The sequence below is a fragment of the Caenorhabditis remanei genome, chromosome IV (assembly GCF_010183535.1).
Source record: "Caenorhabditis remanei strain PX506 chromosome IV, whole genome shotgun sequence".
Classification (NCBI taxonomy): domain Eukaryota; kingdom Metazoa; phylum Nematoda; class Chromadorea; order Rhabditida; family Rhabditidae; genus Caenorhabditis; species Caenorhabditis remanei.
The window spans coordinates 20,976,422-20,994,889 of record NC_071331.1 but is presented as its reverse complement, the minus strand read 5'-3'; the positions used below and the strand labels follow the sequence as shown (position 1 = coordinate 20,994,889).

General features: G+C 38.8%; 4 protein-coding genes across 4 annotated transcripts; 2 read left to right on the top strand and 2 right to left on the bottom strand.

Annotated features, from left to right (window-relative positions):
* Positions 1 to 10,621: 10,621 nt before the first annotated feature.
* On the top strand, positions 10,622 to 10,951 carry GCK72_015498 (uncharacterized protein; the record flags this gene model as incomplete). Its single annotated transcript, XM_053730915.1, has 1 exon — positions 10,622 to 10,951. The coding sequence occupies one exon, from the start codon at positions 10,622 to 10,624 to the stop codon at positions 10,949 to 10,951; it is 330 nt and encodes a 109-aa protein (XP_053585687.1).
* A 789-nt stretch (positions 10,952 to 11,740) lies between these two features.
* GCK72_015497 (uncharacterized protein) lies at positions 11,741 to 12,367 on the bottom strand (the record flags this gene model as incomplete). Its single annotated transcript, XM_053730914.1, has 3 exons — positions 11,741 to 11,887; positions 11,941 to 12,263; positions 12,307 to 12,367. The coding sequence occupies 3 exons, from the start codon at positions 12,365 to 12,367 to the stop codon at positions 11,741 to 11,743; spliced, it is 531 nt and encodes a 176-aa protein (XP_053585686.1).
* Positions 12,368 to 15,108: 2,741 nt separating this feature from the next.
* On the top strand, positions 15,109 to 16,345 carry GCK72_015496 (uncharacterized protein; the record flags this gene model as incomplete). Its single annotated transcript, XM_053730913.1, has 3 exons — positions 15,109 to 15,151; positions 15,221 to 15,300; positions 16,073 to 16,345. The coding sequence occupies 3 exons, from the start codon at positions 15,109 to 15,111 to the stop codon at positions 16,343 to 16,345; spliced, it is 396 nt and encodes a 131-aa protein (XP_053585685.1).
* GCK72_015495 (uncharacterized protein) lies at positions 16,330 to 16,560 on the bottom strand (the record flags this gene model as incomplete). Its single annotated transcript, XM_053730912.1, has 1 exon — positions 16,330 to 16,560. The coding sequence occupies one exon, from the start codon at positions 16,558 to 16,560 to the stop codon at positions 16,330 to 16,332; it is 231 nt and encodes a 76-aa protein (XP_053585684.1).
* Positions 16,561 to 18,468: the final 1,908 nt, after the last annotated feature.

The following is an 18,468-nucleotide window of genomic DNA, read 5'->3' as shown; positions in this document are numbered from 1 at the left end:
ATCTGGAACACATTTTTTATTTTTCAGATATAATTTGTTAGATTTCTCCACAACTTACACTTCTTCAAATTCCCAATTATTTGGTGTCAATTTGAATTGAATCCGATAGAAAAACTCTAATAAGAAAAGCGGTGAGAAAACTGCAAGTAAAGTTTTTAATCCAGCACTTAGGGTGGATAACGAATCGAAGTGAAGAGCATTCCGAATAATAATCAATCGATATAACGCTATACCGACCGCTAGCCAAGCGGACATCACTCTAGCAACGTTGTCGAGAATTTTAGAGAACATTTCACAAATTCTGAATGTTACACTGAGTGGGCCATAGCTGAAATATAGGCGTATAACTTGCAAACCGGTTTGTAACTCGCTTCAAACTGGGTTTTATGAACTGAAAAGTATACCAAAATGTAGATCTTGGCAAGATCTATGTCCGTGGCCTACTACGAGCCGGATGACTATTCGTTAATGTGATAAAATTCCGAAATACCGGAATTCCGGGTTTTTTCGGCATTCCGGTTCCGGTTCCGGATTCCGGAAAATGTAAAATCTCATTCCGGTTCCGAATTCCGGATTCCGGAAATCGAAAAATGTCATTCCGTACAACTTTAGCTTGAGGCGTTTTTAAGAAAATTCAAATTTTGAAGATATTTTTCTAAAATTTTTAAAAATTCAAAGTTTTTTTTGCGGATTATTTATTTTGCGTGCCTGGTGCACCTCTGACGCATTTTTGAGAAAAACTGAAAATTCCAGCAGATTTTATCTTTTTTTGTCGTCAAATCCATCTATTGAGTCCAAATTTGATTGAAAACTGATAGTGAGCTATCTGGCGCAACATTGGCGCGTTTTTGAGAAAAAGTTGAGCTTTGAAACAATTTTTTGATTTTCCGATTGACTTGCTGAAATTTTCCTCATTTTTTGTGCTGCGGGCCGGGCTAGAATCGCTTTTTTGGCCACTTTCGCGTTTTTTGGCACTTTTTCCCGGCCCGCGGCCTATTAACAAATGGCCATCCGGCCCTTGGTAGGTCACCGACATAGAACTCGTTGAGATCTACATTTTGGTATATTCGCCCCCTCTCTTTAAATCCGATAGGTATGAGGTGGGCGATTTCGGTGGGCGGAGCTTCGCCAAAAGTGTCGATAATGCTGTCAAAAACTTTGAGTCGCACTCATTTTTTGAATAACTTTTTTCGTTGTAGAGATTTTCAAAAAGTTCTTTTTCGTTTGTTTTTAAAAACTTAATACGGATGTGGCGACTGTCAGGGGATAGATTTGGAGCACTTGGGAGAGAGTTATGAGCACAAAAGTAAAAACAACTTTTTTTGCTCAAATAAATGGCTTGAGAAATTCACGATTTCCGCCGTTTCCTACTTCGTACGGCTTCAGCTTTGAACATTTCTGGGGGATTTTTTGAATTTAAGATCTCTGAAAATCTGGCTATCGAGACATATAAAAATTATTCACAAATCTGTGAAAATATGATTTATGGCCATAAAAGAAAGGAAACGACTTTTTTTCTCAAAATTTTCACTTTCCTTCTTATTTCTCGAGTTGTTTTGAACCGAGAGCTTTGAAATTTGGTAGAGTTATGTAACTGGGGATGGCGGAAGTGACTAAAAAAACATATTTCAAATTGGAGATGATGCATTCGAGTTATACTCAAAAAACAGTCAAAAAATGAGCAATTATCGATCGATCCCCCTTTTTCTGCCCAAAACTTTGACCGGCTGTAACTCGCTCAGTTTTGAAAATTTTCAGGATCCGAAAAAAAGGAAATGTGTAGAAAAAAAATCTCTATCGATCCATGTAAAATTCAATATATTTTTAGCTGATAAAGCTTTCAGAAAACCGGATTTTGTGATTTTCGCGGTTTTTCGGTCATGTTGGGATTTTTTCTATTCGCTGTCCTGGGGACTGGATCCACTGAATCGTTCTGGATTTTTGACACCGATCTAAACTTTCGGAGATCTAATGGAACCAAAAAGTCCGATCAAAAAATATTGACACCGGACGATTCTGTGGAGAAACCTGAATCTCCACTGACATTTTTTTCGAATACACTGACCATTTTGTCATTGTATGTGTCATTGTACTGCTGCGAGGATCTCCCCTCTTTTCTATTCTCTCCATGACCACGTTTTTCTGTGCACAAGTGGCGCAGTGGAAGAGGGCGGGGGTGAGAATCGGTGGGCGGGGGGTTCGAAACCTTCTTATTCGTTTTTGTTTTTTTTTGTTTTTGTATGAACTTTCTAAATGAATATTATGAATTCAATTTTATCTGTGCATGAGAAGACCGCGCCGCACACACGCGGCGGCCACGCCCATTTTTTGCGACAGTGTTCAAAAATGGAACGCAGCGTTAAAATGTGAGTGGGCGTGGTCGCCACGTGTGTGCGGCGCGGTCTTCTCATGCACAGATAAAATTGAATTCATAATATGAAAAGAAATATTGTAAAAATTTCGAATGTTCTGATCGAATACGGGGAAAATAGTATCAGTCGGTGTGTCTGTTTTGAATTCAAAAGCTGGACGTTCTTCCATTTTTCTTCAAATCGAGCAAGCTAATTTTTGAATTTAAAACTTGCTAAGCACCGCGCACGAGGCGCAGCCGAGTACTGCGGAGCCCGCCGGGAGGCGGGGGACGCTAGTCTTGAGCTCATAATATTGAGTTTGACGCGAGTTACGGGCCGGCCCGTTTCGGCCCGTTTTGGCCCAGTTTGCAAGTATGTTTTTGAGCAAATTACGCGTCGGCTCTGTATCCAAGTCCAATAAAAAATGACGTACCAGTCAGGATGAGTCAGCTGAAACTTCTCATACACATAAATCGTTGTCCATACAAAATTCCATAGCAAAACACCCATACACACCATATCACACACCGCAATGCCAGTCATCAGCACATTTATGCAATTGGAACGCATCGATTTCCGAGTGAGTATCAGAGTATGAAACGCGTTTACTATTAGACTGATGTCTGCAGAGTGCGGCCCCGGGTCCCCGAGACCCGGGTCTACCCGGGTAGTTCTACCCGAACCCGGGTTTTGGGGCTCGGGTAACCCGGGTATTCGGTTCGGGTACCCGGGAAAACCCGGGTATACCCGGATCGGGTAATACCCGGGCCGGGAAACCCGGGTACCCGGGTATTACCCGACCCGGGTTACCCGGGTTACCCGGGTTTTACCCGGGTATTACCCGGGTATTACCCGGGTCGGGTACCCGGGTATCTAGGTATCCAAAGTTGATTGTTTTGCTTATTTTTCAACATTTTGTTCAATTCTAAAGCATAACAACTTGTTTCTCCGCTTTTACTCCGCCAGCAGGGAGAAGAAAATGATGTTTTTTTCTGGATTTTTTTTGCTCGTGATTTTTTCTTTAGTTCAAGTTTTTTTCTCAAAAACCATCAAGTTTCTGTTGTTTAAATGTTTTTGCAATCAATTCTGTACTTTAGTAAAAAATTCGAAACTTTCGAAAAATACCAAAAATTATCAAAAAAAATTTTTTTAAATTAATTTTTTTTAAATTTTGTACTGAAAACACAACCCAGGAGAACTCCTGAACCACATTCTTGCAAAAGAAAGCAAAATCTGTTCTAACATTTCACAAAACTGCTACCTGATAAAAACTGCATTACCCGACCCGGGTACCCGGGTATTACCCGGGTAATACCCGACCCGGGTAATACCCGGGTCGGGTATCGCCCGGGTAACCCGGGTTTACCCGGGTCGGGTTTTGTCCTACCCGGGTAATACCCGACCCGGGTCGGGTACCGGCGGGTTACCCGGATCCCCGAAAAACCCGGGTACCCGGGTTTTTGTCAAACCCGGATCCCCGGGTATTACCCGGGTTTTTGAGCCCGGGGCCGCACTCTGGATGTCTGCTATTATATGATTACGGTTGTAGATATAGTTTATAATTACAGAGAATGTGCTGGGTTCTGCGTTCATGTCGACAAGATAGACTAGTCAAATATGTCAAAAGGGAAGGTGAAGTTAGTCATGAGTGACAGGTGAAAAATGTGATTTTTGTTCATCGGGCGTCTGGATTTTTTCAATTTTAATTAAATAATATTGGTGAGCAATTTTTTCAGGTTCCTCGAAAATGGCCCAACATTTCCATTTTGTGCCCTAGAAATTCAATCCCTCCCGAAAAAACTGAAAAAACAGTGCAAAACTGAACATGGCTTAACATTTCACCTGGTGGCCTAGAAAATCGAATTTTCGGAAAACGAGTCCAATCGACTGGTTTTTAATCGGTTTTCATGCTTTAGGCTCAGTTTGACGTGAAAAACCACGATTTTCTGCATAAAAATCAAAACTTCTCCCAAAAAATTGTTCATTTTTAGCTGGAAACTCACATTTAATCCCAAAAGTCGCATTTTCTACTTGAAATTTATGAAAATCCCATCTTTCAGCTCAAAAATCGCATTTATCACCATGGCCTAACTTTTTGTCTTGGTGGCCTAGAAAACCAAATTACAAAAAAAAACTAGTCCCCGAGTGGTTTTTTGTTGTTTTTAATAGTTTTCAGCTCGCAAAACACTCAAAATCTTTATTTATGCTCCAAAAATTACAATTTCAGCTTATTATTTTCCAAATGTCTGGTAAAACGCGCCTACGTGACGCCAGCTGTATCATGTTTGGTATCTTTGGAATCAGCAACACGAGATGAACTCATTTTCAGTCTTAAACTTTTAAATTTTTGAAATCTACACCTGGAATTATCAACGGCCTTGAGTGCTCCAACAATAGTGAGGGACGGACGAAAAAGTGTCACAGCTATATAGAAACTAAATGTGATTTCTGTGTCTCTTCATGAGATTACACTCTCTAATCAGAAAGGTCGTCACCGTCTTCTGTTTGTTGTCCGAAAATCATTCTCATTTCTTCTCTTTGAGTGTCTAACGGAATGACGCTCACCTTTTTCTCCTATTTTTTATTGAAATCTAATTTATATTCATGTTTTTGAGTCGGTCGGGAGTAAGCAAGGTTAGCGTTTTAGATTATGAACTCATTTTTAAGTTGAAATAAATTTCTATGTTTACAACGTCAAAATTTTTCAGAATGAAACATTTGTTCTTGATAACGATTATAGCTACCGAATCCCGGTGGAACCGCTCAAAACAAAGATGCAAACATGCCAAGTTCAACATGGATGAGTGCTGGACAGTAAATTCGGACACGAACATACCAATGCAGGAAAACTATCGAGGAGTGATGTACAAAGTCGAAAGCAATGGTTCTCCAAAACAAAACCGATATGCCACGTCAAAACAACCACATCACAGGAAATAATTGTATTGGCCAAAAAGAATGGACGGAATTATGTCTTCGGCAAGCCTGAAAAGTCGTGCGCAAATATTATCGAAGGAGAGACTATCTCGAGGTAATTACCGTAGTCATATAAATGATAATTAATATCTTGGTATTTAAGGATCCGATCCCAATTGGCGACATCCGCATGGGTCACAAGCACCGTCTGGAGTTCATTCTCACCTGTGCCACTGCAGAAGTACAAAGTGGTGAGTTTTTTTTTTAGAAAACTGTCAATTTTTAGTAAAATTTATGTCAATACCAATCTATCAACTCCGAAACTACTGTATTCCAATTCAGCTCGTCGAGAGCTTTCAGAAAAGTACCCACAAGCTCTGGTTCTGACCATCTTGGATCCCACCACAAAAACTACAGTATCCCGTTTTTATCGTGGTGGGACCCAATAGTGACAGAATTTAGGCTTCTGGGTACTTTTCTAGATTTTTGGTTAAAAATTGGTTTCCAGTTGCAATTTTGAAAAAAAAACATTTTGAAGAAAACTTTTTCAAAATTTTTTTTTTTCAAAATGTTAGAAACCATCCCGAAATGCCATACGGCTCCACCAATGTTTGTTATTACAGTACACGTGCTTCATCCTGTTCGAGAGCCTCAACCACTGTCTGCCTGCAACTTGCAACGATTGCACCATCTTGTAAACAGTGTTATGATGATTGTTTGAAAATTTTGAATGTTAATGACTCTTTTTTTGATTTATGAATCGGATCCCGAATAAATATATACTCAATCTTGGAAGAAAACATTTTTCAGATCAACGCTCCAATTTTCTAGTCTAGAAAATTCTTAATAATAAGCAATTCAAAGTTTCAAATTTGTTGTTTTCCAAATGCCTGGTAAAACGCGCCAACGTTACCCCAGCTGTACCATGTTTGGTATCTTTTGAATCAGCAAGATGAGATAAACTCATTTCCAGTTTTAAGTTCTCCAATTTTTGAAATCTGCACCTGGAATTATCAATTTCCGGACACGGCCTTGGCAACAAAAGAGAGGGAAGAAAAAGTGTCGTGTTGTGAAGCATCTAAATGTGTCTGCGTCTCTTCATAAGATCACGCTCTCTAATCAGAAAGGTCGTCACCGTCTTCTGTTTGTTGTCCAAAAAAAAATTTTGGGGCAGAAAAAGTCAGTTTCAGTATTTTTGTCGAATTCTGTCAAAATTGAAACTGAAAAAACCTATTTTCTGTCTAAAAAACCTTGTTTTTTAATCAATTTCAGCTAAAACTACTTACTTTCATAGAAATTTGTCGAAAAAACAATCTAACAAAGAAAATCGTTTGAAAATAATAATTTTTGAGCAAAAAATCGGGATTTTTGATGACATTTCTCCGAATTTGTATTTTTTTAAAACTATTTTTTCAGGTTGGTCGTCATAATACTGACAAGACATCTAATCATCAACTTAGTCTGGTTCATCCACAATTTGTAACCGATTTCTTCGATAGCGACATGTCTTTTTGTGCAAAAGTGAGTTTTAGACTTTCTTCAAACATTTAAAATACTTTTTCAGAATGTGCAAAAGCTGGGTGTCAGTCAAAGTGTGAGCACACTGAATCGGAGCGAGCTTTCTCTGGAACTTATACAACTGTGGAACTCAAAAAAGCACTTGAACTCGGCTACAAAATTGTTCAAGTTTATCATGAAGTAGAGTACAAGAATTGGGTGGAAAACAATGCTGATGGAGAAGGAGGCCTATTCACATCATACATCAACTCAATGATGGCAGAGAAGATTGTAAGTTGTATTCAAACTTTTAAAAATCCTTTTCTTTTCAATTTTCAGTATAGCTCTGGCTGGCCGTCAAATGTCAACACGGATGAAGAGAAGGCTGAATACTGCCAGGGATACTGGGAGAAGGAACATATCCGCCTCGATGACTGGACTCGTTTTGTGAAGAATGCTGGAAAACGAGCAGTTGCCAAACTCTTGCTGAATTCACTCGTAAGTCTTTTATCTAAAAATTTTAAAAATAATAATATTTTCAGTGGGGGAAGTTTGCTCAACGAGTCGATCGGGAGCACACTGAAATCGTTATCGATCCATCAAAGTTTTGGAAATTGGTTAATGACACCTCCATTGCCCTCCTCGATGTCCGTCCTGTGAATGATGTGGTCGTCATCAAGTATCGAAAGAAGGCGGAAACTCAAGTTTGAAAACAAGCGCCGTCCATCTAGCCGCATTGACAACATCTTATGCTCGCCTCCGCTTGTATCGGCTCATGGAGATGGCCGGTCCAGACAATCTAGTGTATTCCGGTATGGTTTTCATATAATTTTCTTAAAATTTTCAAACTTTTTTTTCAGATACCGATTCATTGATTTATACGGTCCCAGACGGTTGCGACGATCCACTGGCATCGGAGATTGGCCCCTACTTGGGACAACTCACAAATGAATTGGATGGTGAATTGGAAGAGTTTGTTAGCCTTGGACCCAAAACTTATTGTTATAAGGATCGTCTTTCCAGTGGAGAAATCAAGGTACTATTCATTTTTCAAAAACTTTAATACTTATATAAAATTTCAGGTTGTGAGAAAGATGAAGGGCGTCACAATCATATCCGAAGCCGACAAGCGAGTTACTTTTGGCAAAATGAAGAAGATGATCACCGAGGTTTTGGAGGATGTTGCTGACAGGACCACGATGAACTTGCCGCAATTTGTCATCAATCGAGACAGGGACCATCATGTGTTCAGCCGCACCATCAATAAGAGATTCCGCTTCACATTTAATAAGAGAAGAATACTGATGGATGAATCAACCTTACTTTTCGGGTATTTTGAATAAAGTGTCATATTTTTTCCCAATCCCACGAATTAATGTACATTTAGCAATAGCTGATGAATGGATCAACCTTACCTTTTGGGTATTTTGAATAAAATATCATGTTTTTACTTTACTTTTCGGGTATTTTGAAATACAAGATGAGATAAACTCATTTCTAGTTTTGAATTCTTTGATTATTGAAATCTACACCTGGAATTATCAATTTCCGGACACGGCCTTGACAACAAAAGAGAGGGAAGAAAGAGTGTCGTGTTGTGAAACACCTAAATGTGTCTGCGTCTCTTCATAAGACCACGCTCTTTTGTCAGAAAGGTCGTCCTCGTCTTCTGTTCGCTTTCCGAAAAACATTCTCATTTCTTTTCTTCGAGTGTCTAACGGAATGACGCTCAACTTTTTCTTCCTATTTTTATTGAAATCTAATTTATATTTCCTATTTTGGAGTCGATATGAGTAACCAAGGTGAGTGTTTCACTCAATTTTATACAAAAAAAACTAAAATTTTGGAGCGGAAAATGTCGGTTTCAGTATTTTTGTCGAACTCTGTCAAAATTGAATCTGAAAAAGCCGATTTCCAGTCTAAAAACTGCTTTTCTTAGCAAAATTTGACAGAAAACAGTTATTTTTCAGCGAAAAATTGGCGTTTTTTACTGCAGGAGATGTTGTCAGCATCAGCAGTGTTAAATAAAAATTTTATACAACTTGGTAATTTCTGAATCACTATTTTTCAGATTGGTCGCCATAATACCGACAAGACATCTAATCATCAACTTAGTCTTGTTCATCCGCAATTTGTAACCGATTTCTTCGATAACAATCACTGTGCGACATGTCACAAGAATATCACGCCTATATTCAACAATATTCTCCATGTCGAATTTTGGTTTCAATAATACAGATTTTGTATTGGCAGTTTTTGGACGAGACAGTTTGGCCGGTGCTGTTCGTGTTCAAATTATGGATTCTATCAGCGGAAAAATAGATGAAGTCGTCGAACGACAATCAAATGATTGTGGAATAATGACAATTTTGAATGCTGGACGATAGGGAATCGATCTCCATTTGCAATACCCAGAAAAATACCGGGGAAAGCAAAAAAAAGAAGAAAAACGAGCTGCAATTCGGATTTTAAGAAAGTCATGTTGTAAAAAGGTGAGTTACGATAGAATACTCCTTTTTAACCATCTTCGAATATATATTTCAGGGGCTCGATGCCTGTCTCTGAAAATCATTCTGTCCCATCTGCAAGCCTTGCCTCCGGTTACTAATATCTCCCCGTCTGTGAATGGTAATTCCATTATTTTCAATTGTATCTGTGACAACTTTTCTTTTTCAGAGATCGCCGACCTCACCTAGCTCCTCAATCTTCCATAGTATCGACACTCAGTTGGCACCATGTACCCAACTACCCCGCCTTGATGTTGCTGAAAATTGATTAATGCAATATTTTTATATTTTTTAGTTTTCTGATTATTATGTTTTTATTCAATACATTTCCATTCAACTCGAAAACATCTGTATCTCACTTTTTACATTTTTGATTTCAAAAACAATAAAGTAATTTACACTTTAAAATTTACTTTACTTTAAAATTAGAAAAAAATTCAACTTTTTTTTCAAAACTCCCTCGCCAAATCTATAACTACTTAAATTAGGCCTGTCTAAGCAAAAAATCTAGACTCAGCTTGTCAAGAGCTTTCCGAAAAGTACCCACAAGTCTACATTCTGACACTATTGGGTCCCACCACGAAAACTACAGTACCCCTGTTTTTCGGGTTACTGTAGTTTTCGTGATGGGACCCAAAGTGGTCAGAACCAGGGTTTGTGGGTACTTTTTTGAAAGCTCTTGACGTGCTGAATTCGAATATAAAAGTTTCGGAGTTAATAGATTGATGTTGGCTAAATTTATCAATAATGTAAAAATTTAAAAAATCTGGAAAACGCGCCAACGTCACCCCAGCTTATTCATATCATTTATATTAGTCCTGCCTTTTTTTTTTTAATCTGAAACTACCTTCCCCATTTCAAAACTACTGAAAAAGTCAACAAAATCCTCTCCAATGACATCCGTCACGCAGTCCACTAAAAACGCGTCAACGTCACCCCAGCTGTACTATGTTTGGTATTTTTTGAATCAGCAAGATGAGATAAACTCATATCCAGTTTTAAATTCTCCAATTTTTGCAATCTACACCTGGAATTATCAATTTCCGGACACGTCCTTGACTTGACTATGCATTCCCATATCATCAATAGAGAGGGAAAACAGAGTGTCGTGTCGTGGCACGGCTATAAATGTGTCTGCGTCTCTTCATGAGATCACACCCTCTGTTCATTATGGTCGTCCTCGTCGTCCGTTCGCTTTCCGACTTGCATTCTCACTTTTTCCCCTATGCAGCCTTCTGGTATGGCAGCAAAAACTATTCTTCTCATTTTTCTTGAATTCTAATTAATATTTTCTGTTTTTGGGTTATCAAGGATGGGAGTAAGCAAGGTTAGTGTTTTAGTTTATAAAAAATGCAAAAGAAAAACCAATTTTCAGCAAAACCAGGAAAACCATCATACAATCCTCCTGCTCAACGACGGAACGAAATTGCTGATCCTGCTTTAGATCTGAGCAACGGCGTTGTCTCTCCTGCACCACAACTAAATGATCGTATTCCACCTGTTCATCAACGATACGGAGTTGTTGCTCCTGCTGAAGACAATCATGTTGATGTTCTTCAACCAGAGAACCGGGACAATGCTCATGCTCAGCCACAAAACGGAATCAATCCTCAAGATCCAATGCAAAAGGAAATTGTTGTTTTTGACTGTCTGTGTCTCACTGTCAAATCATGGATTTGATTTCTTGATCTTTTAGATGATTCATGAACAGTTTATGGTGTTTATCATTTATTTTTTCCTAAACTCCCATTCCCATAGTATATTACCCATAAAACCCCCGTTCCCATTGCCCACATGAGCACTCTCTTCTCAGACCATCACCTCCCAATGTTCATTCTTCTCTTTTCTCTTATTTTTTATTATTTTCCTTATATTTCTTCGCTTCTAAATAAATTATTTAATTACCCAAGTTCGAAAATTCGTTTCGTCACTCACTTTCATTTTAAAATTTATTCGGTAGAATAAAACGGAATACATTCTCAAAAAACCAAATGTGTATTTTCAACATTAAACAATAAATTATGGTTTCTTGCAGTTCGATGTTGTATCAAACTCTAAAATCATGATATATTTTAGATCATTTAAAAAACCGGGGATACCTCACCTGCACGAGTTTCCTTCAATCCTGACGACCGTATTTCTTCCAAAATTTGCGAAAAAGTCAATAACTGCATTGATGTTGTTCTCTTTGTCTTCCATGACAAGGTGACCTTGATGGTTAGGGAGTGTGATCTCATGAAGAGACGCAGAAATCACATTCAGTTGTTCACTCTTTCGTCCATCACTACTATCTCCTCACTCCCATAATAGATTGTTATTAGGATTTAATACTTTATTTTGAAGAATTACAGAAAATTGATGAGATTGGGGGATAACTTGATGAAATGTATAGTAAAGAGACGATGATAAACAGTAAATGCAATTCAGACAGTTTATAGATGCTCAAAGCAATTCAGGATATATAGGTGATTACTGTATCAAATTGTTATAAAAACAAAATCTAATTAATTGAACGTTGAAGCTTAAAGAAGTTGTACTCAATTCGGGCTTGCGCTTAGTGCTCGGTGGATCAATAGTGCGCTCTTCTTTAACACTGTCGTCGAAGTCGTCAGTATCCTGAAAATTACAATATGTGAAGGTGTCCATAATTAAAATAATTGTGATCATACGTCTTCTGTTGCTGGAGCAACTCTCTTCTGAGATTTTTGACGATCAATGATGTTTGTCAAGGAAGCCGAACCCGTTCCATGAGAAGCAAAGTCACGTTCAGTTGGGAATGTATCGTTTCCTTTGCCATCTAACTCCTCTGCTCCAGTTTGTTGACGAATGTTCTTTTCGGGGGTGGCATTGTCAGCAACAGGTGGAGGAACAGCCTGGTTTCCATGAGCTTCATTTTGTACAGCTGGCAGCCGCTGAGATTGTTTTCTCCCTCTTTCGTCCTTCACTCCATCAATAAAGAAGAACAAAATAGTGTTGTCGTGTCGTTGCACAGCTATACAGCAGCTAAATGTGTGTGCGTCTCTTCATGAAATGACACTCTCCAACAGGGAAGGTCACATTGGTCGTCCCTCCATCGTTCACTTGCAACTTACTCATAACTTCCTTATACCACCTAACGGAATGGTGGCAACCCTTTTTCTTCTGCTTTTTATTGAATTCTAACTGATTTTTTTTTGGGTCTTCGATGGATGCGAGTAAGCTAGGTTAGTGCTGCAAAATAACAAAATACTTATTTATTCGAGATTGTTATAGATCAGAAAACTAGGAAACATGTTTACTATCATTTAAAAAATTCAAAAACGGCCAATTTCAAGCCCAGTTTAATGGAAACGTCGGTTTTTTTCTTCTTTTTTTCTCAAAATTACCCGGAAATAAATGGGAATTAGGAAATTAAAAAGCTAGAACAGAAAGAGACTAATTGAATAATTTTCATGATGTGCCGAGAAAACTACAAAGAAATACAGTAAGCTTTTTCATAGAGATATAGAAATAAAAATGCATATTTTTCTATTTTACAGATCAGCTACTCCAAAAAAGAAGAATAGGAGAAATACGTCCAGGATCAGTTTTTGTCCAAATCCAAATACGATGGACACTTTTACTGCACCCTCATTCATAATGCGTTGGGAGCGATGAAGTGCCATACGTTGCACAATGGTCCATACCGGAACCAACAATTCGATGGATAATTATGAGTGAGTTTTGTTACTGTTATTGACTTTCAAAAAACCTATTTTTTTCTTTGTTCAACCCGATTGGTTTCCAGAAACGTTGTCGTCCCAAACATCATGAAGCTCCTGAACCTCTTTATGGGACTCTATGCGTCAGAAGAGGGGTTGTCGATAAATTTCTGCCATCGATGCAAATGGTAGAGCACCCGATCCAATGTCTTCATATGTTCAAGAATACTTTGAGTCCGGAGTTTTCTATCCGTAACTGGACGTAACGTAACGTAATGATAGTTGCATGAGTATTAATACTTATTAAAGTGCATTTTTACAGACGGTGACTGAAAATGTGGTGAAGTGAACAATGTCTGCATAAATCAAGAAGCTAACAAGCCAGCTTCTGAACTCAAACCTCCACAATATAATATCTTTGTTGTTTTCTCTTTTTTCCACAATATTTGAGACCTAATTCAATAAATATATTAATCAGTAGAGTTGCTGTGTTCTGCTTCATTAGTTAAACTCAATTTTTTTGAATTTCGCGATAATTTTAGTAATTATTTTACTGGAGCGCAGATGCTTCTTATGAACTTGCTGCGACCCTGTGTGGCACCGCTCAGGTATTTTTGGGCCACTTTGCCCACGAAATGGGCAGTATGGCCCGCCCTACGCGGGCCATCATGCCCATATTCTGGGTAATTTTGGAAAGTAGTAGAATAATATAAGCTGAAATTGGTCAAACTAGAAGATGGAACATAGGGATACAGGAAAAGGAAATAATTTTTCGTGAAAACTACAAATTACAACAAAAAATTCAGAGTAAATGCAAGAAATTAAAGATAGAAGAAAATGAGCAGCTGGAGATCGTATGTAGTTGGTGATGATTCTTGTGTTGTTGAAATCATTTTTTGTTCAGCTGAAATTTCACCAAAAGTAAACAAAAACAAATAAAAAACACTGTCTTACCTGTTAAGTCGAATTTAGATTTGTTTCATTTTCTGTGCAAAATAAGTAGAATTATATAAAAGGACGATAAAATTGAAAAAGAAACGAAATAAATAAGAAAAATCGTGGCGAAAAATCAGAGTGCGCAGTAGAGCGCGATTTCTCAACTTGTGCCCACTCCGTGCCCATGCTGCGCCCATTCATCCTCACCAAGCGTCCAACCTGTGCCCACATCCACCAAGTATTTCCTAACTCTCAACCTGTGGCCCAACCTGCGCCCAAGCTGTGCCCACTGGGCCATGTGGCCCTTTTTGTAGGCACTGTGCCCTATTCACGGGCCACATGGCCCAATTGAAAGTTTCGTTGCCCAACCTCTGCCCAAAAATACTTGAGCGCTGCAGTAATTTCGTTCAATTCTGCACAATACTTTTATCATCCCGAAAAATATATGAAATTTCGGGAATTACCAGAAAAATCCTTTCCAATGACATGCGTCCCACAGTCCACTGAAAACGCGCCAACGTTACCCCAGCTGTACCATGTTTGGTATCTTTTGAATCGGCAAGATGAGATGAACTCATATCCAGTTTTAAATTCTCTAATTTTTGCAATCTACGTCTGGGATTATCAATTTCCGGACACGACCTTGGCGAGGCGTGCAGATGTTTGTCCTCCTCCCTCCAATAACACTGAGGGACGAAATAGTGTCGTGTTGCACAGTCAAACGTGTCTGCGTCTCTTCATGAAATTACACTCTCTAGTCATAAAGGTCACACATTGGTCCTCCCTCCATCGTCCACATTCAACCTACTCATACCTTCTCCTATGCTGCCTAACGGAATGGCGGCAACTTCTTCTTCTTATGATTTTTTATTGAATTCTAAGTTATATTCTTTCCTTTTTGGGGTATACGATGGGTCCGAATGAACAAGGTTAGTGTTTTAAAATAACTAACTATAAATACTGAGTGTTTTGTCAAGAAGCTAGTTTTTAAAAACTTTTCACATGCCTGGGTTTGAGCTGCAAAAAATGAACTTAAAAAAAAAACGTTTTAGTCTATTCAAAAAGTTTTCAGGCTACATGCAAACCTGTCCTTCGGAAACCTGGCTGTTTCGATGATGTCATTGGATTCGCTTGTTCTGAGTTATGTCACTGCAAAGGCCACTGCACCAACAACGCTTCTCATTGCAGAGGGCTTCTTTTGAAATCGAGAGAAAAAACAAGATGCTTGGATTTCAAGTGAAAACTCAAAATTTCATACCAGCAGGTTGGTAATCTTTTTCATAGTTGTAAACTTTAAACGTTCTCGCAGTGCTTAATTGTCTCTTTTTTTCAGGAACAGTCATTGCAGAGTTTACCGGTGAATCAGTGGACATTTCAAGAAAATTCCTGGATGCAACTGCGGAGCGGTCAGTTGTAAGAACATTGTTGTTCATTTCCAGACAGAAAAGACTTCAAAAATAAGGTGAGTATGTATTGATTTTGTCTGGAAAATCATACCTTTCTTCTTCGTGTACGAAACTTACAGTCTTTTTGCGCCTTTGTAGATACCGACCGCTACAGTATATCATAAATTCAGAAGATCTGGAGAATAGCAGACAGCGAATAAAAGGGGAAGGGAATTAGAATTTAAAGAGAATCAGAGAAGGACCAGCCATACAGTAGGCAGTCTGGGGGACAGAATGAGATGGGATATCGTGTATGACTTACGTCAAGTCGGGAACGTATCTGCGTCTTCTGCGTATTGCCTTCTGGGAAGAGCGCGCACCACTTTTATGGTAATAGGCCTAGAGTTTTCCCAGGAGCAGTCAAAATGGTGCGCGCTCTTCCCAGAAGGCAATACGCAGAGTACGCAGACACGGTTCTACTTGACGTAAGACATAGACACTCTCCCATCTTATTCTGCCTTCCCAGACTGCCTACTGTATGGCTGGTCCTCCGCTGATTCTTTTTAAATACTAATTCCCTTACCCTCTCCTTATTCTCTTTATTCTATTCTCCAGTTGTAGATTTATGATATACGGTAGCGGTCAAAGGTAAGTGTACCTCCATACTTGTATGTCCATCACAGCCAGCTGAAACAAGTCCGTTTTGCATACAGTTAAAAGAAAAGATAACTGAAGTGCCCAGTAAACTGATTTGACATCTTTTTGTGAGCTCATTTCTGTAACAATATTCGCATTTTCAGCACTATTCTCTCTTCAAAGATGGATCCATCACCGTTTCCAGTGTCCACAACGTGCCTCAATCGGGACAGTTTATAGTGAAGGCCCCTCACAACACCAATATTCAAATTGAAACTCGAAGATTTACTGGCCGACACGAAGAACATGAGGCAATTCAAATCAATGTGGAAGAAAAGATGCAACATTTGGACCATAGAAAGATTCGACAGTTCGCGGAAAACTTAAAGGAAAGGATATCAGTGAATTTGAAGAGCTTCTACTACACGATAGTGTAATGGACGTTGGATTCATCGACTCGGCTCTGCATTGACTTCGCACAAAGTTTTACTGGATTTTCATTATCGGCGGAGCGGTGTTGGTTGCAATCGTCGTGTTCTTTGTCTTGGCATACTGCTGCTCCTGCTGGTGTTTCGTAAGGAAAGGAAAGAAAACTAATAATTTGTCTGATGTTGTGTAAATCTCTGTTTTCATAATCCAGAAATTCAACCATTAAATTGTAAAAGAAAGCTTTAAAAATTGATTAATAAATATTTATTCAGAACATATATTGATCTTAACTTAACATTAAAAAAGACTTCAGGAGAATTTGAGTGCAAACAAAATGAACATTCTACGACATTTTTAAATGAACAGGGACAGTTTCTGCAAGTTATTGTCTGGCGCGCCGTTGGCGTGAATCAGAATCTGGGAAAGTAAGTCATCGCACAGTGTGAGTTGTAATCATAATTAAGTCATATAGTCATCATACGTTATAGTCTTTTTCCAGGAGGGAAGAAAAATGATGACAAAGAAAAATGATGACTAAAAATTGATGACTTTTGGATATTTTGAATGAGTCGGTCAAAAGTTCATTACCGGTCATGACCCCCATCTTCTATTTCCCGATATGAATTCCAAACGTAGGTCAGGACAGCTTCCCACAGTAACGTTGATGCGATTTGAGATCACTGAACCCTCCCAAGAGGTATACCATTTTCTATGAGAAAAATACAAAAAACCATTTTCGAAAACATTTTAAATTTTGACGCTTATTTGTAAACTAATTATTTTTTCCTGAGCTGTCCCCAAAACCTAAAAACCTGAACAGCTAGAAAAAATGCCCAAATTCATTTCCCTCCCATTCATTACCAATTGTTGCAATCACCAAAAATGCGGTTCAATACGATTTCCATATTCGTATTGATAACATCCTTAGCCTCTCGTGGAATATCATATCGTAAGTGGGGGAAAGCGAGTTAGATCAATCTGACTTACTAGGGAAGGTCATGGACTCGGTCTGGAGTCATGGGATGTGGCCTATATCATTGGAAAGCTGAGAAAACGCTGATTCCAAATATATATTTAGTTTTTGCCCTCGAGGCCTAGTATTCGAGAAAAACAAGGTCAAAGTTAGAAAAAAAGACAAATTATTGCCTTTCTAACACGCGAAAAACTTTTAGAAATTTTTTTTTGCCATTTTCGCGTGTTAAAAAAGCAATAATTTGTCATTTTGCCAAACTTTTACCTTGTTTTTCTCGAATACCTAGCCTCGAGGGCAAAAACTGAATATATATTTGGAATCAGCGTTTTCTCAGCTTTCCAATGATATAGGCCACGTTCCATACTTCCAGACCAAGTCCAAGACCTTCCCTAGTTAGCTCACTGATTCTAAATATATCAATCAATCAAACATGCTATCGACTGGCGTGACGTTGACGTTTTTTTGACGGGTATGTGTCACTAGGTGATCTAGATGCTATAAAACTAGTCTAATTGGTCCGATCCGAACATTAATAACCGGGGGTCACGTTGGCGCGTTTTCCTAAGACACCCTGGGATTTAGGAAGGATTAAAACAACGCGTGGCTTAAACTGGGGTGACGTCGGCTGAATTTAATTTTTTTGAGACGATGCAAAAAATGGAATGAATGAGACCAGGGTTACGCCTCTACCATGGAATCAATGTGGAAGAGAAAACGAGCCGATTTGTATGGCAGTTTGGTTAACAGAGCCCGCTTGTTCATTTATTTGGAACTGAGCTTCACCTGATAGTCGAAGCCCTAAAACCTCTGAACAGAGGGGATGAAGTGACGTTGGCTCACGAATAGGATCGCCTTGGTTTTAAATACCAATTGAAATGTGCCCAGCACGAGGAAAAGCCAGAAGACTGCCCAATGGAAAAGAAGAGACTGTTGAGAAAAGCGCGGAACACTTATCTATTCGTGTTTCATTTTCCAGAAAAGTGTTCAAATAAATATTATTGATCCTTTTTTTGTCTTCTGGTAGTAAACATCATTGATTTCCAGGAGTGAGGAAGTCTGCCAAACGGACTGTCTCCTTCCCACACCTTGCAGTAGTATACAGGGGTATTTAGGCGTAAAAATAATACACAGGGGGCGGGGCTTATTATTTTTACGCCT